The 26,584-nt window shown below is 33.9% G+C and overlaps 3 protein-coding genes across 3 annotated transcripts; all 3 read left to right on the top strand.

Annotated features, from left to right (window-relative positions):
* The first annotated feature begins 2,654 nt into the window (after nt 1-2,654).
* Nucleotides 2,655-6,134, top strand: LOC115703067 (pentatricopeptide repeat-containing protein At5g02860). Its single transcript, XM_030630552.2, has 2 exons — nt 2,655-5,378; nt 5,714-6,134. Exon 1 carries the CDS (start codon nt 2,838-2,840, stop codon nt 5,280-5,282), a length of 2,445 nt encoding a protein of 814 aa, XP_030486412.2. The 5' UTR covers nt 2,655-2,837; the 3' UTR covers nt 5,283-5,378; nt 5,714-6,134.
* Nucleotides 6,135-11,827: 5,693 nt separating this feature from the next.
* On the top strand, nt 11,828-13,300 carry LOC115703060 (3-oxo-Delta(4,5)-steroid 5-beta-reductase-like). The gene has a single exon (XM_061106550.1). It carries the CDS (start codon nt 12,310-12,312, stop codon nt 13,129-13,131), a length of 822 nt encoding a protein of 273 aa, XP_060962533.1. The 5' UTR covers nt 11,828-12,309; the 3' UTR covers nt 13,132-13,300.
* Nucleotides 13,301-22,741: 9,441 nt separating this feature from the next.
* LOC133032565 ((S)-8-oxocitronellyl enol synthase CYC2-like) lies at nt 22,742-24,598 on the top strand. The gene is made up of 2 exons (XM_061106549.1): nt 22,742-23,004; nt 23,162-24,598. The coding sequence occupies exons 1-2, from the start codon at nt 22,963-22,965 to the stop codon at nt 24,293-24,295; spliced, it is 1,176 nt and encodes a 391-aa protein (XP_060962532.1). The 5' UTR covers nt 22,742-22,962; the 3' UTR covers nt 24,296-24,598.
* Nucleotides 24,599-26,584: the final 1,986 nt, after the last annotated feature.

The raw sequence follows: 26,584 nt of genomic DNA, 5'->3' as shown, positions 1-26,584 counted from the left end.
TTTGCTTTGCTTTGGTTAAAATCTTAAAATTTTGTTAGAATTCTCTTATAGTTAACTAAGATAGACATCATCGCAGGCTCTTGTTTTCTCTTGCTACTCAGTTATTTCATACGTTTATTTTGACGATTGGGCTTATGAGTAATCATATGTATGTGGACACAAATCCACAGAATTTAAAACTCATTATCCTAGTTTTCAAAGTTATGTTTCCATATTGGTTTGCTATGAAATATTTTGGTGCATACTTTATCTTAATTAGTGTTTTCAGTTGTTAATTTTGTGACCTGATTTGAACTAGAAATAATCATATTATTAACAAATCAATTTTCTTATAAAAGTAATCGAAGTATTCAGACCAGTTTAGTTTTCTTTTTCTTTAAATAAATAAAAATATGAGTAAATACTATTTTGGACCCTGTGTTTTATAAAAGTTACCAATTGGATCATCTGTTTTGTTAAATGATAAAATGAACCTTGTACTTTCTAAAATGATACAAATAAGACCCTTAACTTAATTTTTTATAACTTTTTTTTTAATATAAATAACTTGAAAATACGAATGAATAGATATAGAATACGTAAACAGTTTTGTCATAACACTTTTAGATCGGGTTATTATTAAATTTTATTTTGACAAAAATCAATTCAGGGTCTTATTTTTATCATTTTGGAAAATACAAGGTCTATTTTGTCATTTAATAAAACAGAGGGTCTAATCGGTAACTTTTGTAAAACACGGGTCCAAAATGGTATTTACCCTAAAAATAAATTATTAGTCAGAAATTCAAAAAGATATTAGCAGCACAGAAATTCAAAGATATATATTATATGGGAAAATTCTACAATGCACTCCCTTAAAATGGATATATTGATGCACCCATATCTGTTTTAGCATTCGAAATAATTTTTTAGTCAAATTTTGTCGCATGATCATGTACGTTATAGTTATTTAAGACATCTTGCAAAATTTTAAGAAATTTGGAAAACTTTAACAAGCCGAAAACTATGTTCAAATAGTGTGTTGCACGCGTGACTATTTTATTTTATACGCGTGTAAAATAGACTGTTTGAACATTGTTTTCTATATTGTAAATTATTCCGAATTTTTTAAAATTTTGTAAGATATCTTAAATAACTATAACGTACATGAATATGAAAAAAATTTAGACTAAAAAATTCTTTTAGATGCTGAAACAAATTAATGATGCATCAGTACACTCTTTTTAAGGGGTGAATTATTAGTCAGAAATTCAAAAAGATATATATTATATTAATTATATAATATATATTTTTACAAGAAGATAAATGTAAGAAGAGGACATGTGAAATTGAAAGGAATTTACTGCTCACGTGATACATTACAACGCGTACATATGATATAGGATAATATGTTTTATCCATATGATATGGATTAAATTTTAAGACTAATTACGACTTTTTTTCAACAATTTTTAATTTATTAAAAGGTATTTATATATTTAGTATCCTATATTTTATCTATTTATAAGTTTAGTATTCTGTATTTTTAATAATACTTATATAGTATCCTGTATTTTATAATCATACTTACTTGGTACTCTAAATTTAAATTTTTTTGATAAAATTTTATCAATACAATCAACAGTCTAAAATTTTATAAATTATGAATTTAAATTTAATTATTTAATTATATATAACTGAGAATTATTTGGTTAAATTGATAAAATTGTATGGATTAAATTTTACTTTAGGGTAGTATAATTTAAAAATATGAGATACTAATTAAGTATTATTGAAAATACAAGGTACTAAATATATTTTTTTTATAAAAACACAAGCTACTAAATGAGTATATTCCCTTTATTAAATTATATTTTTAAAATTTTTAAGTAGCGTTTGGTTAAAAAAAATAAAAGTATAAAAATAAGAATAAGAATGACAATGAGAATAAAAATAGAATAAAATTTAAAATATATAAAAAAAAATATTAATTTTTTTTTCTCATCATACATTAAAATTGTTTTCCCTTCTATTTTAAAATAGAATAGTTATCCTACTAAAATAGTAGAAAGGTCATTCCATTAGAATGAGCAATACTTTAATATATAGCCAAACAAAGGAATGGAATGGGGATTGTTAAATTTAAACTTTTTTCAATTTTAATAAAAAAAGTCTAACATGAATGAAAGTTCAGCTGACATGATTTAGTAGATATAAAAGTTTAGAAAAAATAATTTTATACATGAATATCACAGAATTAATAAAATTAAATGAAACTAGATAAATGTCTTTAAATTTATCCATCTTAACTATTTAAAAAAAAGATATTAACGACTAAAAAAGTTTAAAGGTATAATTTAGTAATTCAAAATCAAAAATCTTAGGTTCTGTTCGGGAACCATTTTGTTTTTTGTTTTTTAAAATTTTACTTAACAAAATTTTGTAGATTCTTCATGATTTTTGATTAATTAATAAAAAAAACTGATTTTTAATTAACAACATTCGGACAATACTCAAAACTTGAAAAGTCAGACTTATTAGTACTCTGCCTTCTTATTAGAAGATGTATTATGATAATTTGGGTGGTTAATTCCGTTAAAAATGAAATGATTATTGATTTACTATGATAGGCTTTTTCTTTATTTAATTAATTTTTTTTAAAAAAATCTTTGCCTGTTTGTTGTCCTCATCCTATTCTTGCTGTCAAAATAAGCCAATACTATCTTTCTTCTTCTTCTTCAATCTAAACCCCAAAAACAAAATAAACCAAAAATTATCATAACAGAGCAGACCACAACATGGGCATGGATTCATAGTTCCCAAAACCCTGTAAACCCCAACAACAATTTCTCTCTTTAATGGCAGATAAGGTAGTTCTCCCTCTGCTCTTCCCCAACCCTCCTCCCTCGAAACCCTTCTTCCGTAACCACCTCCACACTCCCGTCCCCACAACCACAACCCCTCTTCTTCAAGACTTTCTTCTCTCTCAAACCTCCACACCCAATTCCCCTTTGCCCCAGAAACTCCATATCCAATCTCCTATCCTCCGTAACCGCACCCGTATCGGAAGGTCCCGTGACCCCAACCGCGGTACACAATGGTCTCACCGCGGTATATCCCCACGAGGTCAGAAAATTCTTGACTCTTTAATTGACTCAGAATTTGATACTTCTACTCTAAACGAGTTTCTTATTAATCTAGTCGACTCCCATAGACACCCGTTGGGTTCTGGTTCGGAGTCTCTGTCTCTTGATGTACTGTGTCTAGTCAAGGGTTTAGGGTTTTACAAGAGGTGTGATTTGGCATTGAGTGTGTTTGAGTGGTTTAGGAATCGTGAAGATTGGGAGACTGTTTTGAGGGGTTCTATTGTTGCTGTGATTATTAGTATGCTTGGTAAGGAAGGAAGGGTGTCCACTGCTGCTACTTTGCTTAATAATCTCCATAAAGATGGGTTTGGGATTGATGTTTATGCTTTTACTTCTTTGATTACTGCTTATGCTAGTAAGGGAAGGTTTAGAGAGGCTGTTATGGTCTTTAACAAAATGGAAGTAGAAGGGTGTCAGCCAACTTTGATAACTTATAATGTGATATTGAATGTGTATGGGAAAATGGGGATGCCTTGGAATAAGATAATTGCTCTTGTAGAGAGTATGAAGAATGCTGGGGTTGCTCCTGATTCTTATACTTACAATACCCTTATAAGTTGTTGTCGACGGGGGGCTTTGTTTGAAGAAGCTGTTAAGGTCTTTGAGGAGATGAAATTAGCTGGTTTTACACCTGATAAAGTTACGTATAATGCTTTATTAGATGTATATGGCAAGTCTAGACGACCGAAAGAAGCTATGGAGGTACTAAGAGAGATGGAGATTAAGGGGTTTTCACCTAGCATTGTCACTTACAATTCTTTGATATCAGCTTACTCTAGAGATGGTTTGCTGGAGGAAGCATTGGCTCTCAAAACCGAGATGGTAGAGAGAGGGATTAAGCCTGATGTTTTTACATTTACTACCCTTTTGTCCGGTTTTGAGAAGGCGGGGAAAGATGAGGCAGCTATGAAGATTTTTGAAGAGATGAAAATTGCAGGCTGCAAACCGAATATCTGCACTTTTAATGCTTTGATTAAGATGCATGGCAACCGGGGTAACTTTGCAGACATGATGAAAATATTTGAAGAGATCAAAGCCTCTAAATGTACACCGGATATTGTTACTTGGAATACGCTTCTGGCAGTGTTTGGCCAAAATGTGATGGATTCAGAGCTGTCTGGAGTGTTTAGGGAGATGAAGAGGGCAGGGTTTGTACCTGAGAGGGACACTTTCAACACCCTAATTAGTGCATACAGCCGGTGTGGATCTTTTGATCAAGCCATGGCAGTTTATGAAAGGATGCTAGAAGCTGGTGTTACTCCTGATCTTTCAACATACAATGCTGTTTTGGCTGCATTGGCTCGGGGAGGGCTTTGGAAACAATCTGAAAAGATACTTGCTGAAATGAACGATGGCCGATGTAAACCTAATGAGCTTTCCTATTCTTCTTTGCTTCATGCTTATGCAAATGGCAAAGAGATTGAGCAGATGCTTGTTCTTGCTGAAAAAATATACTCTGGTATCATAGAACCCCATGCTGTACTCTTGAAGACTCTTGTTCTTGTTTGTAGTAAAAGTGACCTTTTGAATGAAACAGAACGTGCTTTTTCTGAGCTGAGAAAAAAAGGGTCTTCACTTGACATAACTGCTCTAAATGCCATGCTCTCAATATATGGTAGGAGGCAGATGGTGACCAAAGTTGATGAGATTATAAACTTCATGAATGAGAGCGGGTTCACTCCTAGCTTGACAACTTATAATAGTTTGATGTATATGTATGCTCGTTCTGAAGATTTTGAGAGATCAGAACAACTTTTAAGGGAGATCATGGAGAAGGGTATGAAGCCTGATCCTATTTCATATAATACTGTCATTTATGCTTATTGTAGAAATGGTCGGATGAAAGAGGCGTCACGAATATTCTCAGAAATGAGAGCTTCTGGGATAGTTCCAGATGTGATTACTTACAATACCTTTGTTGCAAGTTATGCCTCTGACTCTATGTTTGTTGAGGCTGTTGAGGTCATTCGGTACATGATCAAGAATGGCTGTCAACCAAACCAGAATACATACAATTCCGTTGTAGATTGGTACTGTAAACTTGATCGACATGATGAGGCGAAGATGTTTGTCAGTAACCTTCAAAACCTTGATCCACATATTCCGATGGATGTGGAACGCAAACTATTAGAACGCATAAAAAGGAAATGGCTGTAGGAAATTCTTAGCAGTGAACACTGGTTTGCATCTGGGCCAAGTCCCTTTCAGTGACCACCTTATACCATATCATTTTGGCAAAGGAGATGAGAAGAGGTACAACATTGTGGAAATGATTTTTGTTTTGTTTTGTTTTGTTTCTTCTTTTATTAAAAATAGAAATATTACAATGGTATGATTCATCAATACATCAATATGTTGTTTTAGATAGTCATCGTCCATGTATTATGTATTTATTTAACATGGGTGGTTGACTTGCCAGAAGGTGTATAGATCTTTATGTAACATGAAAAGTAGGGGAAAGTTCAGTAACTTTGTATCAACCAACATAACCAACTTGTACATTTAACTTGTAGTACCTTTCGTTGATTTGTTTAGTAGTATATCTTTGTTTAACATGATCTTCTTTGTTCTTTTGCTAAATTCTCTAGGTCCTGTTTGATTGGTCTTTTGCTTCAGCTTAAAGCTTCTTAGGAAGACAGAGAAAAGCTACTAAAGGTGAAATTTATTAGTTACCCAAGAGGAAGCCTAAAAGTAGATTTTAAAAGCCTAGCCAACTAGAACATAAAGGTTAACTTATAGACTAGAAGTGATACTTTTTGTGAGATTATCAACCCAAACAATATGCTTCTAGAGCTTGTTCTGAATACTACTTTTAACTCTATCGTATCACCCATTATAGTCTGAATTAAGTCTCCATTTGTGATCTCACCGAAAGCAATGGATTAGCCACACTGTATTTCTGTCACTCTACGAGTCGTGAGCACTTGTAAAGCTCTGTTTGTGACATTTTGAGCAATGCTGTTTATCAGAATTTAATTTTTAACACAAGTTACGATTTATTATTGCTAACCAAATCTTGCTATTTGGGATGGAAGTTGGTTAAGGAGATGAATTTTGAATAGTTTCGATTACTTCATTGCCATTTGCCTGGTAATTAATTTGCTAAATAAGAAGTCTTCGAGTTGTGGGGATTTGGATGTGCTTATCGAAGCAATAAAAGAGTGATTGGTGTTGTTCTTGGATTCCATTTAGGGGGTGTTTGGGGGTAGTTAGAGGGTATTTAGATTAAGTGAGTGTGAAACTTAAATGTTTAAAGGTTATGGTTAACGATGTGGGATATGAATAAGATAATGATAAAAACAAAGGATAATAAAATATTATTTTATCATTTTAAAAAGAAATTTTTTACCCTAGGATATTTTGTCACCTTCGAGTATTTTAAAATATTTCGGTAGTTTCATAATTAATTTATCTCAACAATTCCATCAAAGATGCTGACTAAAACTGTTGTGATATTTTTGGCTTTTGATCGAATTTTCAGAGTCGCCGAACATGAAATTCATAAATAATTTATATTATATCCACATATTTTAATAAATTTTTATAATTAATAAATTACGCTTATTTATCTACTGATGAAAAAATTTATAATTTATACTAAAATAAATTAGCAAGTTTATAATCTTACTCATTACTCTTTAATAAATCTCATAATATATAGTAAACCTTAAATATTTATAATTAGATTACTAGATATTACAATTAGACTATTACTTAAGCATTGGGACTGAACTATTATAAATCTTGGTGTTATTTATTATGTATTTCTTCACTTGGCTGTTCTTATCTAATTATTTATCGTTGTTCTTGTGACTTTGTGTCGTTTGCTATAAAAACTAGTGAGTAATGTGGCTATGGAAATGAAGTGTGTGTTAGAGAATAATGGATTAGTGTAAATGGTAGTTGGTAGTAGTAGGCACTAGGCTAGTAGCTAAATTAGGTATTAATTATATAGATAATTGATGTTGTTAATATAATTGAATAGTTTGGCTCAGATGAGTTTTATGTTTTAAATTACTAGGGTGTACTACTAAATAGTAATTTTTTGAGAATTACTAAAAGATATTACTAGTGTCTAGTTTTTTCTTTAGTGTTATATCACTATTAGTGTAATTAAATATCGGGTCCCATATAATTTAAGAAAATAATTTTTAAAGAATATCGTTATCCAATTATAAGACACCACCTATAGAAGATACTAGGCACCACTGATACCTAATAACAATGTTCTAATCTTTATGGTTGATTTGTGATTTTTTTTTGGTTACACAATTTGAAACCTCTTAGTATTTATAGCAGCTAGAATATTGTAATCTTGTGGTGTTTATTAAAATTTTTAGAAACTAAGTATTTGAAAGCTTAAAAAATTAAATAACAATTAAGTAAATGAGATAGAGAACTTTTACGTAGTATATTGATCTTTCAGGCTTTTAAAATGTATTACGAGGTAAGTTTCACAATAAAAATCCTAACTATGGCTACCAACTTTCTAAGTTTTTCCAGAGGAAGAAGAAAGCTTAGAGAGTATTCTATGCCCAACTCTTTCTAAGTTTTTTCTCGTTTTGTGTGTGTGTGTATGAAGGGGTAAAAGGATTTATATAGGTTAGAGTTTGGGTCCGAGCATACCTTTGGCCCGCCCTGTAAAATTGTTGGACGACACAGTACGATCCATACTTTTGTATGGTACAACATAACGCAGATTGTATTTTTTTATGGCATAACACGACATAATTTGTATCTTAAAAAGTCTAAAGAATATAAGTCGAACAAGCGCGATAGATGCATTTACAACTATGTTTGCATGTTAAGGCTGGGCTTGGAAGGTTAAAATTGACATCGAGTATAAAAGTTGTTAAAGATGAAAATAATAAATAATAAATAACATTAATTTAACTATTAATCTTAAAGTTGATACGCAACAGAATTTGTGTAAATATAATCCCTAACTATAAAAGCATAAAAATACATGACATTTTTAGTTATTTATATTAATTAATGGGTTCATATAATAAGGATATGTTATCTATAAAATTAGAGCTGTACAAAATATATTAATAATGTAATAAAGAGTAGGAATATCAATATATAACACGTTTTTTTTGGATTTTAAAATATGATATATAACATATGTCATGAGTCGTGATGGGGGCATTTTAATATAATTTTGAGAGTTTAACTGGTGATATATCATATAATATGAGTGTCTTTTGGTATCTTAGCTAGTTAATTACATTCCCATTAGTTATAGTTTTATGTTCAACAAATCACAAGGCATGACCCTAGCCAACCATTAAAAATACATTCAGATCACATCTTAGGACAAGAAAAAGAGTCATGCATGGACCATGGTGACTCAACTTTTTCAATCTTTATGAATCTATATTGAAAAAACTGATGTGTATATAAATAATTAAAATCCTTAACCGAACATCCTCAGATATCTAGTCATCATTTCATTTGTATTGGGTTACTTTTGGAATTCAAATTTTGGTGGAAAATTTTGAATACTCAGTTGAAAAATGGCAATGAGTAACTGGTTGTGGGCAAGAGGTACAGGAGCTTCAAAGGCAAAGGCAAGAATAGTACTATACTACTATATGTTCTTACTCCCCAATTCATCATTTTTAAGTTCCTTATTGATTTCATATACAGTTTCTCTTTTTTATGCTGAAAGGTTTTATAGTTTCACTTGATAAACAAAAACCCACAATTTGATTTTAGAAAAAGTCATATTGATCATCATGCATATTAATTATACTTACCATTAGATGAGAGTTATAAGTCTCATCTCTCAAAATCCATATTCTTATAAATGAGTTAACATTTTTATATTTGTTTTTTTGTAAGATATAATTAATAAAAACACATAAATTTATAACATATTATTAAGTAATTTTTGATAGGTGGGATCTACCTTAAATAAAGATGATTGATGGCATAAATATGTGTTAAGTTTGTGTGTAAATTATGTGTATATATATTATTACTCACAATTTTTTTTAGTAATTAGTACCTATCTTAAATAAAATAATTAGTTGAAATAACTGTATTTAAAATTTGTTGTGATTAGATGAAAACAAACTATTCCTTAATTATACTACTGTTCTTTTACTTGAAAATTTTAAAATATTGATAATTTTATCAATTTGTTCTCTCTTTTTTTATAAATTTAAACTATGTTTGGTAGAAGCAAAGAAAATAAGAGGGATGGAAAAAATTTTATAGAAAAAAAGAAATTCTATGTTATTAAATTATTTGGTAAACAAGGAGAGAAAATAATCTTATATGAAAATTATTATTTTGTTTATATAATTTTAATTTTCATAATTATAGTGAGGGTAATTTAGTAATTTACATATATATTTGAGAAGTTTTATTTACACTATAAAAATTTATAAATGTACAATATTTCAATAATTTTTATTTTACATTTTAAATTTTTTTTATTCCAAATTTTATTCTTAAAAAATATACATTTTAAAAGAAAATAAATTATATTTTAAATGTTATACTAAAAAAATTAAATACAAAATTATAAAAATTTTATTAGAAAAAAATAAAATAATTATACAATTATATATATAAAAAAAATAAGTATCAAAATTAACACAAAATAATATAAATTTTTTTTAAAAAATATATATTAAAAATTATTTTAAATATTAAAATATGTTCATCATATTATTATATGAAAATAGAAAAATAAAACACTCATTTTTATATGGGAAAAAAACAGAAAAATACGAAAAAGGAAAAAAAATTACAAAAATACTTTGGGTCGGCCCATTAAACATTTATACAGTCCACATATAAATATTTACAAAAATACCACATGCACTAAGTCTTCAGCTGTACAGAGCGAACCATGAAGGTGAAAATACCGCGATCGTTTCAAAACTGCAAAACAACCAAAATGAAACCAAAACGATAAAAATACAACTATTAATTCTGGCGAAATAAACTGGAAAAGAAGACCTGCAATGATCTAAACAGAAAATGACGAAAAAAAATCAGAAAAACTGTGAAGAAACTGAAATTACACATTTGTTTTCTGTTTTATTCGATCAAAATAACTCCCCCTAATATCGAAATCTATATTCATGAAATGTAGATCTGTAACAAACAGATCTGAAGCTCCCACCAAATCCAAAACAATGTATGATGTGAATTTTTTTAAAAAAACCTCATGAATAATACATGTACGTTATATACAGTTGCATTTTGATTGATTACTGGTTTCCAATATAAATATATTTTTTTAGAAACACAATAAGAAGAGTAAATTCGAATTAAGGTACAACCAGTTACGTATAAGTCTGTTTATTTTTTGTTTTGGTTGTCTTATAGTTGCATTATCGTTTTATTATAGTTTATGTATTATGCATGAATTTAATTTGACGGGGACCAAAAAATAGTAGTTATAATGAAATAGTTGCATATTAGTTTTATAATGAAATAACATATGCAAGTAGCAAAACTATAATAAAACTACTAAACAACTGTATACAAACTAAAATACAGGAAAAACTCTTTGAACATCAACATCCATGATAAATCTCATTGTTACCCATTGATGATATAAAAATGGACAAGAAACAACTAGACAAAAAACATATTTAAAAAAAATACATACAGAAGGTGTTTACACTATTAAAAAACTATAAAAAAAACTATTACAAAATGAGAAATAATTAAATGAAGAAACTGAAATGAAAAACAATAAAACATCTGAAAAAACAAAAACAGAAAAAAAAAAACAGAAATTAAGACTAAACAAACGAAAATGAAAAACTCATAAAAAGAACAAATAAATTAAACTAAAAAATAGAAGCCCTAAAAAACTAAACAAAACTAAAAGAAATGTTAAAATGAAAAACCTAAAATAGTAAAATCGATAAACACAAAACACAATAATGTCAAATACGAAAAAAATTTCAAAAAGGGGAGAAACGAAAAAGAAACCGAAAACAAACCTGAGATCGAAGACCAGCTCCATCTTAATCATTTTTTGAGCATCATCTTGATGAATTTTTTCCTGAGCATCATCTTAATCATTACAGTTATGGAATTCGGTAATAGGAGTTGAAAAAAAATTAAAGAACAAAAAGAAGAGGGAAATCGAGTTGGGATCGTGGAGGGGAAAATGTTTAGCTATGGAGGTTAATATTTAAAAAAAAAAAAAAAACTGAAAAGAAATGAAAAATAGAAAGAAAAAAGAAGAGAAAAATGATATATAGAAAGATTGATGTGGTACATCACTCTCACGTGTCAATCAAGAAAGCATTTATTGTGTGTGCATGTGGTATAAATGTAAAAAATTAAAAGAAAAGGGTATAAATGTTTGGGTAACCGTGTAGTGGTTTTTTGATAATAAAATTAATATTTTGTATTTTTAATGTAAAAATTTCTTTTTATATTCCCTCCACTTTTCTCACTTAAATTTTCTTTCCTTCCATTTTTTCATACCATAATATATAGAGGAGTGCTACCGTCAACCTCTTGTTACAAGCTCTTAGTCAACTTTCATGCCCGAAAACACATGTGCTTGTATTTTTTTTTTAATTTTTTTTTCACAAGGTGCTCTTTATGCTAACAACATCATTACTGTAAATTTTTGAAAAATTTAAAATAGTTTACAGTGTCGAAAATACGCTTGAAGTTTTTTGAACGAGTTGGAATTTTTTAAAAATTTAATAGAATAATTATAATCAATACAGCTATTAAAAAAATATTTCCACATGATTTCGAACTAAAATCTTAGTATTGCTCTAATACATATGTAATTTTAATTACATTGTCAATTCATTCATTAAGATCATATATTTTCCAATTTTCTCTTTAAAATAATTTCATTCATCAGCAAATAATCGAGGATCACTCGTCGCCGCCTGAATACCAAAGCGTAGCCCTGGTGGTCGGAGTTACTGGCATCGTCGGCAACAGTCTCGCCGACATCCTTCCACTCTCCGACACTCCCGGCGGGCCCTGGAAGGTTTACGGCGTCGCCCGCCGCCCCCGACCCACCTGGAACGGCGACCACCCAATCCACTACATTCAATGCGACGTCACTGACCCCAACGAGACCCACGACAAGCTCTCCAACCTTACCGACATAACCCACATCTTCTACGTCACCTGGAGCAGCAGACCCACCGAGATCGAGAATTGTGACGTTAACGGCCGAATGCTGAAGAACGTTTTGGACGCGGTTATCCCACACGCGCCCAATCTTCAACACGTGTGCTTGCAGACTGGCCGGAAGCACTACGCCGGGCCGTTCAAGCTCTGGGGAAAGATCAGTCCGATCAACGAATCTCCGTTCCACGAGGGACTCCCGAGGCTCAAACTGCTCAATTTCTACTACACCTTGGAAGATACTTTAATGGCGGAAGTGAAGAGAAAAGAGGGTTTGACATGGTCGGTTCACAGACCCGGCCCGATATTCGGATTCTCTCCGTACAGTTTGATCAACGTTATCAACGGTCTCTGCGTCTACGCCGTTATCTGTAAGCACGAGGGAAAGCCGTTAAAATTTCCGGGTAATCGGGTCGGGTGGGAGAGTTATTGGAGCGCCTCAGATGCGGAGTTAATCGCGGAGCAAGAAATATGGGCCGCGGTGGATCCGAGTGTTAAGAACGAAGCGTTTAATTGTAGCAACGGCGACGTTTTGAGATGGAAACATTTGTGGAAGGTTTTGGGTGAGAAATTTGAGGTTGAATGTGAGGAGTTTGAAGAAGGAGACGACGACGTTTTGATACCGAGATTAGAAGAGAGAATGAAAGATAAAGGGGAAGTTTGGGATGCGATAGTGAGAAAGAATGGTTTGGTGGAAACTAAATTGGAAGAAATTGGGTGTTGGTGGCTTGTGGATATTCAAGTGAGGTTTGAGTCTTGTTTGGACAGTATGAATAAGAGCAAAGAGTATGGATTTTTGGGGTTTAGAGATTCTACAAAGACTTTTGTTTCTTGGATTGATAAGATGAAAGCTTATAACTATGTTCCTTGATTTTGGGGTTATAATTTTAATTGAGGTTTTGGTTGTTGTATCAATTGTAGTGGTTGGTCTTTTGTGTTTACAAACTTTTCAAGTGTAAAATTCTCACGTTGGTGTGAGACAAAGAAATAAAACGCCTACCTTCTTTCTCTTATTAATATTAAGAGATCTTTCTGTTGCTATTTAGTTTTTGAGTTATGTACAATGTACTATTTAGTTTTTTACAATATTATATCTTATTTAATCTCCATGAAGTGATTTATTGTAAAAAAAAATATTGGGGTTTCAAGTTTGATTTTTTAGGTGATTAAGTTTTGGATAGACTTGGATACGCACGTGAACCTATTTTTTTTTTCTTAATCTTACCTAAACTTTAATTTTTTTTTTTTGAAGGTAAAACTTTATTAACAAAACAGGAACAAATCAAGGAAGGTCAGCTTTACAAAATATAGCTAACCACCTAGGAAAAGAATGTGTGAAAATATGAGTTTCCTTAGTAGCAAGACATTTCCTTGCTAACATATGGGCACACTCATTATTGTTTCTATGAACATGAACAATGTTTGTACAATTAGAACTATTCATCCTATCTTGAATCTGGTGTAAAATAGTGCTAACAACACTTAATTTGTTGTCCCTGTGTTGGATTTCATCAACAATCTTTTTGCAGTCCGATTGTATTTCAAAAGCCATGTTGGCTGTGTGAGGTTGGTGCTTGAGAGCTTCCAAGATTGCCCAAGCTTCAGCCATTTCCACCGAGCAGCAGCTTTGGTGATACACCATACCAGCTAACAGCAAGTTGCCTTCATAGTCTCGCCAAATGAAGCCTGTGCCCACTCCAGCAGTGCCGTTCTTCATAGCAGCATCACAGTTGACGCTAATGTTCCCAGTTGGTGGCCGAATCCACTTTTTTAGTTGCTGGTGCTTCATGTCTATGTTCGTAGGCTGCTCTTTGTTAGTTCTCGAGTCGGGGTAGGCTGTGGAGATCCAATCCAACAACTGAATTCCATTCATGACTGGGAGTTTGTTCCAATATTTGTTGCGGTTTTCCCAAATGGCCCACATTATTTTTATGGCTTCTTCAAACTCACTCTTGTGAAGATGATCCTTTAAAGTCACCATTATGTCAAACATAGATCCATTCTTGAAATGAGCACATTTGTGATACCAAGGAACAAGTTTCCAAATGGTTTTTACTTTAGCACAACCCCATAATGCATGGGTGAGAGTTTCAGCTTGATGACCACACAAATCACAGTTAAGATTAACATCCATACCTCTATGTGCTAAGTTGATTTTTGTCAAGTGTGCAGCTCAATTATGACAAACTCTCCATCCAAAAAGCTTCATTCGGGGAGGTAAAGACATACTCCAAAGCATTTTCCACCACTTATGGATGTCCTCCATATTAGAGCTTCTTGTGGGATGTAGGTTTATTTCTCTTCCAATACGGTAGCCACTTTTCACCATGTATTGACCATTCGGAGTGTAAGGCCAAGTCAATGTGTCCTCTACATACAAGTCGATCGGGATTCCTTGTACCCAAGGGATGTCCTCCTCATGAAAGTGTTTTTGTAACTTATCAATTTGCCATTGTCCATCCGAATTGATAAGGTCATGAAGCTTAGTTTAAGGTTCCAACTCTGGTTTTTTGAGAAGAATAGTGCCCGAAGGCCTAGGTATCCACTTATCTTCCCAAACCCGAGCCTCTCTACCATTTCCTATTCTCCACCGAGCCCCTTCTTGCAGAATTTTCCTACCCCAACATATTCCTTTCCAAACACAAGAGGCTCCCGGGGGGCAGCTCGCTTCCATGAAAGAAACATTGGGGTAGTAGCTATGTTTCAACACCCGAGCTAGCAAAGATTGGGGATTATGGATTAGTCTCCACCCTTGTTTTGCCAAAAGAGCTTGATTAAATTCATTAAGACTCCGGAATCCGAGACCTCCTTCCTCTTTGGGTTTGCAAAGTTTGTCCCAAGTGCACCAATGAAGCTTTTTATTGTCTTTTGTATCCCCCCACCAGAAATTGGCAGCCAAGCTATGAAGGTTCTTAATGAGTTTCTTTGGAAGACGGAAGCAACTCATTGCATAGCTTGGAATAGCTTGAACCACCGCTTTGATTAGGATTTCACGTCCGGCTTGAGAGAACATGGAAGCCTTCCACCCTTTTAGTTTATTCCATACTTTATCTTTAATGATCTCGAACACCTCTTTTTTCCTTCTTCCCACAAAACTAGGCAGCCCCAAATACTTAGCATGATGAGTCACAAGACGAACTCCCAATCTATTAGCAAAATTCTGACCTTGTACTGATGATATTTGCTTTCCCATACATACTTCAGATTTGTCAAGGTTGATTTGTTGGCCGAAAAGTGCTGAATATCGTTGGAGGATAAGTTTCATGGTGTCACATTCCGTGTCCTTTGCATTAAAGAATACAAAACTATCATCGGCGAAGAAGAGGTGGGAGACTTTAATTCTATCCTTCCCAAACTGTACCCCATTTATCTCCCCAGCCCTTTCGGCATTGTGAATAAGGCAAGAAAGACCCTCCGATCATAGTAAAAAAAGGTAAGGGGAAAGTGAATTACCTTGGCGAAGACCCCTAGTAGGTTGGAATTTCCCAATCTTTTCACCATTTATAAGGACTGAGAAGGAGACACTCTCTACACAACGCATGATTTTTTCAATCCATTTTTCCTCATACCCGAGCCCCCTCATCATAGTAACCAAGAAGCTCCATTCAACTCGATCGTATGCCTTGGACATGTCCAATTTTAGAGCCATTTTCTTCCCGTTTCCAAATCGCTTGGTTTTCATGCAATGGAGACTTTCAAACCCAATGATGGCATTATCTTGTATTAGTCTTCCCCCAATAAAGGCACTTTGTTCCTCCGAGATTGCTTGGTGAAGGCTTTGTTTCATTCGGCCAGCTAGACACTTTGCAACAATTTTATAAACCACATTGCATAGGCTTATTGGTCTAAAATCTGTCATTCGAGTTGGTTTAGGAACTTTCGGGATGAGGCAAAGGAGAGTGTCATTTATATCCTTCACCGACATCCCTTCATTTAGGATTCCTAAACAAACTTTAGTGACTTCATGACCAATGAGAGACCAATAATTCCTATAGAATAAACCTGGCAAACCATCGCTTCCTGGCGCTTTTTGGGGGTGTATGGCTTTCATTGCTTGGAGGACATCCTCCGCTGTGAATGGTTCCAAGAGGTGTTCATTGGTGGTTCGTGATATGCGGTTAGGAATAAGCCGCTGAAATTCTTGTAAATCCTCCATAGATGACGAGTTAGAAGAGTAGAGAGTCTCAAAGTAATCACAAGCAACTTTCCCCATTTTCCGGTTCCCTGTGACCCATTGGAACTTGTCATCAACCAGCCCTTTAATGGTGTTCTTTGCCTTCCTATTACTCGCCTTACGGTGGAAAAACTTAGTGTTCTTATCTCCCTCCTTTAGCCAAAGTGCTCTACTTCTTTGCCGCCAAAAATTCTCTTCCTTGTCTAGCAATAGGTTTTGTTTTTGTTCCAGCCTTTGTAGCTGCTGCCAATCATTTGTATTGGTGCTTCGGGTGAGTTGGCCAATTTTCTCCGCATATTCATTCAACTGTTTCATCATGTCTCGCTTTTTCCTTCGGTTCCATTTTTGCAGAGCAAATCCACAATCTCCCAGCCGGTTTTTTAAGTCTTGAGTATGTTGAATCGGGTCCTTCCCATGCCAAACCGATTGGACAATGTTGGTGCATTCCTCTTCTTCAGCCCAAGCACTTTCATAGTGAAACCGGGATCGCCATTTCACTGTATTGGGAGTGTTTTGTGGTGTGTCATTAACCATGAGGAGGAGAGGACAATGGTCCGAATTGATACGGTCTAAATGACACACCTTAGCACAAGGAAACATATCGAACCAATCCGGGTTACCGCACATACGATCGAGTCTCTCAAAGATGAGGTTTTGTTTCCTTCCATTACACCAAGTGTAATCACTCCCCTCAAATCCCAAATCCCTTAGGTGACAAGAATCCAAGGCTTTCCTAAACCTTTGAATGAGATAAGCCGGTTTGGGGGGGCCTCCCCTTTTCTCCTTTTGGCTTAGGATTTCATTGAAGTCTCCTCCAACTATCCAAGCTCCCGAGTACATTCGGTTAAGTCGTTTCAAAAGTTTCCAAGAGTGAGATCTTTGGCTTGGATCCGGATCCCCATAGAATCCCGTAAAACGCCACCATTGCCCTTCCTCAATTCTAACGAAAGAATCAATGTGGAAAGGAGAGAAGGAAAGAACTTGAGTCTCTACATTACTAGACCAAAACAGTAAGAGACCCCCACTCTTTCCTTTAGCTTCCACCGCAAAGCACCCATCGAACCCCAACTTAACCCGCAAAGTCTCCGCACGAGTCTTGTTCATTTTTGATTCCGCTATGAAGACTAACTTAGGAGTGAAACGCAGCACCAGGGAAAATAAGGAACGCTGAGTCCAAGGGTTCCCCAACCCTTGGGCGTTCCAAATTAAGAAATTCATTGTTGAAGGCGACCCTGATTCTCAGGGTGCGCCTCTTCCGTATTCTTAGTGGTTGCCAAATCCCCCATTTGAGAAGTACCATCCACTTTACCCTCCACCTTTCCTTTCTTTGCTTTGGAGTCTTTCTTCACCGAAACCTTTCTTCTATTTTCCTTGGACATCTCTTTTGAATTACTTCCCACCACAAAGGATGCCGAGCCTTCTAAATTTTGAGCTTCCATAGAATAGGATATAGGGACGTTGAAGAGGTTGTTTTCTGGTATAGTTGTGGCCATTGAAGTGTTGGATTTTTTAGTTTTTTCATAACCCGTGAACTCCATATTGTCTACCATTCTTCTCCTCCCTCTTTCATTATCATCCCATGTTACATTTACTCTCTCTTGAACCTTGTCACTTGAAATCTTGTCTTTGGCTTGTATCATTTGTATTTTCCCCCCTTCCTTGATGATTGCCATGGATTCTTGTTGGCTTTCAAGATCAGCGATCATCTTTTCGACCCCTATAAGTGTGTCTTCTAGTGGCCCAAATGAATTGTGAATTTACCGTATCATGTGTTGCCCCCATTGCTTTCTTAATAGTGTGATTCCCTTGAAGCTTTTGATTGTCCAAGCTAAATTGGTGCCCCTGAAACCCATCTCGACAGCTGCTCTCACTTTTCAACCAAGTCCCATAAGCATTTACAACCTCATTTCCTTCGCCTGGCATAGTAACCGGTTCTTGATGACATTCTTTGTAACAATGGCCAATCATCCCACATTTGAAACACATATATGGGAGTTCATCATACTTAAAGGCTATCCATATCTTTTTGCCAGCAAACGAGAGTGAGAACCTCGGGCAAACTGGCTTTTTGATTGACATCCAAACCCGAAATCGGAAGAACCCATCCGCCACCATCTTTGAAATGTCTCAATTGTTCACTGTGATAACCTCCCCTGTTTTTGTCGCCATTTTCCTTGTGTTGTTTGTTGTGAGCAGATCAATCGGCACTCCCGAAGCCCTTCCCCAAATTGGGAAATTAATCAAGTCATTGTTCCAAGATTCATTGGAATTCTCCATCTTCCCCAGAATAAGCACTCCATTTGATAAATACCAAGGCATTTTAGTTAGAATTCTGTTTTGAATGGATTCTGATGCAAAAGTAAAAGTCAAGAAAAGACCTGATTCGTATTTCTCCTTGATCTTGAGATTCCATTCCGCTTCCTTTAATCGCCAAATGCCTCCCAGAACTTTCTTTAAGAAACTCCAGCTATGCTCCGTCGTAGTACACAGTCTGCCCCGTAGATTGCATTTTGCAATCGTAATAGAGAGGCTCTTATCAATTTCCCATTCCTCGTCGTCAGTGACTTGGAGGTTATGGGTCTTCGCCAACAGTTCTTCCATGGAGGAGGATGAAACACACCAATCCCAGGAAAACGGGAACCCTTCAATCGAGGGAGGAAGACCGCTCACTCAGACAAAGCCTTACCTAAACTTTAATAATAATACAAGTTTACATTATACTTTATTATACTTTACATATATTGGACCTGAAAAAGTTACATAATACAATATATATATTATATGATCATACATTATTTTTATTTTTATTTTTATGTATTGAAAATTTATATGTATATATATAATTTATTGATTTTAATGGTTTAGTTATATATTTATATATAATTAAGTGTTTAGAGTTTATATATAATTAGGTGAGTGTTAAGAAAAAAGTTGATCGAGTCAACTCATTAATTTAGGTGGCGTTTGGTAACACTTTTTTAATCAGTTTTCTATTTTTAAAAGTAGAAAAGTGAAAATATTTATCAAAACATGTTCTATAAAACTGTTTTTACTTTTCAATTTTATAATTAGAAATCAAAATTTTAAAAACAAAAATAAAATCACTTTTAATATTTTTTTAAACAGTTTTGTTTTTCTTAATCAATCTTTTGGATTACGACCAGACCCGGACTCAAATCCCCTCCCCATGGCCCTGCCGCAGAACCCGACTTCTGACTTGAACTCGAATCCGACTCCGGACCTAGACCCGAATTAAATAAAATTAAAAAATAAAAATAAAAATGAACTTTACAGAACACACTTTTGTTTTCTATTTTTAAAATTGAAAAATAAAAGTAGTTACAGAACGCATTTTTGTTTTTCAAAAATAAATTTTTTAAAAATAAAAATTTTACTTTCATTTTGTGATTAAAAAATTAAAAAATAAAAGTATTACCAAACGCCACTTTAGTTAACAAGAACCTGCAAACCCGCAACACGTGAACAGACAGGTAAGGGTTCACTTTTCAATAACAAACCTAACTAATTCTAACTATCTTCACTAATAGTGTGTAGGTGAAGTTAGGTCTTAAAATCCTAAAGTTAGGATTAATTTAATAATTGACTAAATTACTAGGGTAACAAATATTAATTAAAATATATATTAACTGTGTAATACATAGTTAGTTCATCAACTAAAAAAGAAGTACATAGTTAGTTCAATTCTTAAATTATCATAGTCAAAAAAAAAAAAATTTGCAGCATAAATATTTAAGTTTCACTTCTAGTTACATATAAATACTCTTGAGTTTAATTTTTGACGGTAATAACATCTAAATTATATTTCTAAAATTTTTGTAGGTACCTAGTCCTTAAGTGTTAAGTCAAAGGCCACACCATGCAAATTCCTTTTAATTTCTATTTTTAAAAGTAGAAAAGTGAAAATATTTATCAAAACATGTTCTATAAAACTGTTTTTACTTTTCAATTTTATAATTAGAAATCAAAATTTTAAAAACAAAAATAAAATCAATTTTAATGTTTTTTTAAACAGTTTTGTTTTTCTTAATCAATCTTTTGGATTACGACCAGACCCGGACTCAAATCCCCTCCCCATGGCCCTGCCGCAGAACCCGACTTCTGACTTGAACTCGAATCCGACTCCGGACCTAGACCCGAATTAAATAAAATTAAAAAATAAAAATAAAAATGAACTTTATAGAACACACTTTTGTTTTCTATTTTTAAAATTGAAAAATAAAAGTAGTTACAGAACGCATTTTTGTTTTTCAAAAATAAATTTTTTAAAAATAAAAATTTTACTTTCATTTTGTGATTAAAAAATTAAAAAATAAAAGTATTACCAAACGCCACTTTAGTTAACAAGAACCTGCAAACCCGCAACACGTGAACAGACAGGTAAGGGTTCACTTTTCAATAACAAACCTAACTAATTCTAACTATCTTCACTAATAGTGTGTAGGTGAAGTTAGGTCTTAAAATCCTAAAGTTAGGATTAATTTAATAATTGACTAAATTACTAGGGTAACAAATATTAATTAAAATATATATTAACTGTGTAATACATAGTTAGTTCATCAACTAAAAAAAAGTACATAGTTAGTTCAATTCTTAAATTATCATAGTAAAAAAAAAAAAAAATTTGCAGCATAAATATTTAAGTTTCACTTCTAGTTACATATAAATACTCTTGAGTTTAATTTTTGACGGTAATAACATCTAAATTATATTTCTAAAAATTTTTGTAGGTACCTAGTCCTTAAGTGTTAAGTCAAAGGCCACATGACAGTCCCTAATTTCTATTTTTAAAAGTATAAAAGTGAAAATATTTATCAAAACATGTTCTATAAAACTGTTTTTACTTTTCAATTTTATAATTAGAAATCAAAATTTTAAAAACAAAAATAAAATCAATTTTAATGTTTTTTTAAACAGTTTTGTTTTTCTTAATCAATCTTTTGGATTACGACCAGACCCGGACTCAAATCCCCTCCCCATGGCCCTGCCGCAGAACCCGACTTCTGACTTGAACTCGAATCCGACTCCGGACCTAGACCCGAATTAAATAAAATTAAAAAATAAAAATAAAAATGAACTTTATAGAACACACTTTTGTTTTCTATTTTTAAAATTAAAAAATAAAAGTAGTTACAGAACGCATTTTTGTTTTTCAAAAATAAATTTTTTAAAAATAAAAATTTTACTTTCATTTTGTGATTAAAAAATTAAAAAATAAAAGTATTACCAAACGCCACTTTAGTTAACAAGAACCTGCAAACCCGCAACGCGTGAACAGTTAAGGGTTCACTTTTCAATAACAAACCTAACTAATTCTAACTATCTTCACTAATAGTGTGTAGGTGAAGTTAGGTCTTAAATTCCTAAAGTTAGGATTAATTTAATAATTGACTAAATTACTAGGGTAACAAATATTAATTAAAATATATATTAACTGTGTAATACATAGTTAGTTCATCAATTAAAAAAAAGTACATAGTTAGTTCAATTCTTAAATTATCATAGTCAGAAAAAAAAATTTGCACCATAAATATCTAAGTTTCACTTCTAGTTACATATAAATACTCTTGAGTTTAATTTTTGACGGTAATAATATCTAAATTATATTTCTAAAATTTTTTGTAGGTACCTAGTCCTTAAGTGTTAAGTCAAAGGCCACATGACAGTCCCTAATTTCTATTTTTAAAAGTATAAAAGTGAAAATATTTATCAAAACATGTTCTATAAAACTGTTTTTACTTTTCAATTTTATAATTAGAAATCAAAATTTTAAAAACAAAAATAAAATCAATTTTAATGTTTTTTTAAACGAGCTTTTGTTTTTCTTAATCAATCTTTTGGATTACGACCGGACCCGACTCAAATCCCACTCCCCATGGCCCCGCCGCGAACCCGACTTCTGACTTGAACTCGAATCCGACTCCGGACCTAGACTCGAATTAAATAAAATTAAAAAATAAAAATAAAAATGAACTTTACAGAACACACTTTTGTTTTCTATTTTTAAAATTGAAAAATAAAAGTAGTTACAGAACGCATTTTTGTTTTTCAAAAATAAATTTTTTAAAAATAAAAATTTTACTTTCATTTTGTGATTAAAAAATTAAAAAATAAAAGTATTACCAAACGCCACTTTAGTTAACAAGAACCTGCAAACCCGCAACACGTGAGCACGGACGGGTAAGGGTTCACTTTTCAATAACAAACCTAACTAATTCTAACTATCTTCACTAATAGTGTGTAGGTGAAGTTAGGTCTTAAAATCCTAAAGTTAGGATTAATTTAATAATTGACTAAATTACTAGGGTAACAAATATTAATTAAAATATATATTAACTGTGTAATACATACTTAGTTCATCAACTAAAAAAAAGTACATAGTTAGTTCAATTCTTAAATTATCATAGAAAAATCTTATAATTTTTAACTATATATATTATGTTAATTTTGTATTAGTGATTCATTTCAGTGCCCTTTAGATCATTTGTTTTGTTGTAAAACAAAAAGACAATGGTGAATTGGTGGTGGGAACGAGCAACAAGAGATGCAAAGGTAAGTACTAACTAATAATCGTAATTGTTATTAATATTATTATAATATATAAACATAAGATTTATTTTTCTTATAAAAATTTCAACACTTGTGAATAGCTGATTTTAACTAAAAAAACTGTTTTGTAATAGAAAAGTGGTTTCCCTTTCATGTACAGAAAAGAGTCAATAATTACCAGAACGTGGCTCTTGTGGTGGGCGTAACTGGCATCGTGGGCAATAGCCTCGCCGAGATTCTACCTCTCTCCGACACCCCTGGCGGACCCTGGAAGGTCTACGGCGTGGCTCGTCGGCCCCAACCCACTTGGAACGCTGACCACCCAATTCACTACATTCAGTGTGATGTTACTGACCCGAACCAGACGCGAGACAAGCTGTCTAAACTCTCTGATATCACCCACATCTTCTACGTCACATGGACCAACAAACCCACCGAGCTCGAGAATTGTGATTCCAATGGCCGAATGCTAAAGAATGTCCTCGAAGCAGTTATCCCTCATGCGCCAAATCTCCAACACGTGTGTTTGCAGACCGGGCTGAAACACTACATCGGCTCCTTTGAGTTTCTTGGCAAGGTTCGACCCCACGAGACTCCGTTCCATGAAGACTTGCCGAGACTCGTCACGCCCAACTTTTATTATACTCAGGAAGATATTTTAATGGCGGAAGTAGAGAAGAAGGAAGGGTTGACTTGGTCTGTCCACAGGCCTGGACACATATTCGGATTCTCTCCGTACAGTTTGATGAATGTTATTAGTGGTCTTTGCGCTTATGCAGCCATGTGTAAGCACGAGGATAAGCCACTCAAGTTTTTGGGCACTCGGGCAGCTTGGGATTCTTCATGGGATGCCTCTGACGCTGATTTGATCGCGGAGCATCAGATATGGGCGGCGGTGGATCCCAACGCCAAGAACCAGGCCTTTAATTGCAGCAATGGTGACATTATCAAGTGGAAGCATATGTGGAAGGTGTTGGCTGAGCAATTTGATGTTGAGTATGAGGAATTTGAAGATGATGATGGGGATGGAGATTCGAGGCTAAGATTGGTGGAAGAGATGAAAGATAAGAGTGAAGTTTGGGATGAAATTGTAAGGCAGAATGGTCTGGTGCCTACGAAATTCGAAGATGTTGGGTGTTGGTGGTTTGTTGTTGCTTATTTTGGATATTCAGAGACTGAGAAAATTGTGAGTATGAACAAGAGCAAAGAGCATGGTTTTGTGGGGTTTAGAAATTTAAAGACCTCGTTCATTTATTGGATTGATAAGTTGAAAGCTAATAAGATAGTTCCTTGATTATTATATAGTATGTAAGTTAAGAGCTTATAGTACTTTTGTGTTGTGTTTTCCAAATAAACTGTTTGTTTGAATGGACTTCATTCACTCATCATATCTATTTTATTACATATTATTAGGGACTCTGTTTAGAGTTAGTTAGTGAACTGTTATTCTGTTAATTCAGAGCAGTTAGAAGGTTGTTAGGAGTAGTTAATCAGCTCCTTTTCTTTCCTTTCTCTCTATTCTGATGTATATAAATACAGTTCCCATTGTACTCTAAACACTTGATGAATACAATAAAACACAATTGATCTTTCTCTCTGTCGTTCTCTCTTTTCTCTCCTTCTTCTTCTTTCTCAGTTTCTTTCATTGTTGTTCTAGCTTCACTGCTATGAGTAAACGAATCACCAATCGTAATACATATCTCTCTCGAAAATCTAGACTATATTAACATCTGAAATGAATTCTATGCATGTTCTGCTCGATAATTCCACCAAAATTATTTTATTGTTTGGAAAGTAACAAAGCTAGCTCATCATCAAAGACCTTAACTTCAATGGATATTTCTAGGGAAGCAGTGAAGCTAATTGATGTTTACACTGGACATGAATAATAGAGAAACAAGCAAAATAGATAGATCAGAGAAGGATATTTTTTAGCCATTTCATTAATCAATAAACCAAATAAAACTTTCACTCACACAAAGCTGTTCTCCTCCTTTCTCATAGATTCTCCCATAACCAGATATCACCATATAACACATAGTTGCTCATGTTGAAGAACCTGGGTAATACAAGACCCTACAGCAGCTACTGTGTACTGCAGTCACACTGCAATATTTTTTTCCTGAATTCTGTTATGTGCACAGAATCTTTTTCTCTGCTTTTCCAATATTGTTGGGTGTATCAATTCTGTTAGGATCTTATTGTTTTCTGTGTAAATACGTGTCAATTGTTTATTGATTGTAAAGGTATATCCTCTGTACTACACTTGTCTATAAATGAAATATCCCTCACTCAGGAAATGCCGAGCTTTAGGCTTTGCCCAATTCATTTTTCCTTTGAAATCTATCGTGGTATCAGAGCCGTGTGGCCAACGCCAATGTCGACCGGTCAATCTCAGACTCCACCGCCACCTACTTCGACCAATAACCAACCTCCTCGCACAAATAACCCTGCTACACAACCTGCCAGTAACTTCTCCTCTTCCTATGGTAGTAATTCCTCTCTGAACTACACACAACCCTTCAATACTCTAAATCAGCCGTTCTCCCTCAAGCTAGACCGAAACAACTATACACTATGGAAAACTATGGTGTCAACAATTATTCGAGGTCACAGACTCGATGGGTTTATCAATGGAAGTCGTCCCTGCCCCCCAGAATCTGTTCCAGCTGCTACAACACCAGAAGGAGAACCAGAAGGCGAAATGATGTTGAATCCTGACTATGAGCAGTGGATAGTGAGTGACCAACTGCTCATGGGCTGGATCTACAGTTCGATGACCGAATCTATAGCAACTGAAGTCATGGGGTGTGGATCTTCATCAGCCTTGTGGAGTGCACTTGAAAACCTCTATGGAGCTCACTCGAGAGCCAAGCTAGACGACACCCGAACCTTGATCCAAACTACAAAAAAAGGTAATACATCTATGGCTGAATATCTTAGACAAAAAAAGATGTGGTCCGATAGTTTGGCTCTGGCTGGTGACCCATATCCAGAGAGCCACCTTATTTCGAATGTTACTTCTGGTTTGGGTATTGAATACTTACCAATAGTCATTCAAATAGAAAGAAATAGAATGTCATGGCAGGAATTACAGGATACCTTGCTGAGTTTTGACAGCAAACTCGAAAGGTTACAAGCTCCAGGACACACCAAATCGACTGATCATACAGCAGGGGGCTCTTCATCTGGACCTTCGGCTAATCTTGCTGCTAAACCAAACAGTCACTCTCAGGGAAGAGGAAGAGGAAACTTTACTCCTCACCAAGGCAGAGGTTCGAATAACAATTCAGGCCGTGGAGGTGGTACTAGAGGTCGAGGTAGAGGCAGAACCAACAACTCAAAACCAACCTGCCAAGTGTGTGGCAGGTATGGTCACTCGGCTGCCTATTGTTACAATAGGTATGATGAGTCGTATATGGGTCAAGATCCCAATACTCAGCAGTCTTCACAAGCAGGGAACCACACTGCCTTTGTTGCATCACCAGAGGTGGTCGACAGTGATGTTTGGTATGCGGATTCTGGTGCAAGCAATCATGTAACATCTGCTGCAGGGAATCTAAACCAGAAATCTGAATACAAT

The sequence above is a fragment of the Cannabis sativa genome, chromosome X, assembly GCF_029168945.1.
Source record: "Cannabis sativa cultivar Pink pepper isolate KNU-18-1 chromosome X, ASM2916894v1, whole genome shotgun sequence".
In the NCBI taxonomy this organism is placed as follows: Eukaryota; Viridiplantae; Streptophyta; class Magnoliopsida; order Rosales; family Cannabaceae; genus Cannabis; species Cannabis sativa.
This window is presented reverse-complemented; position numbering and strand designations above follow the sequence as displayed.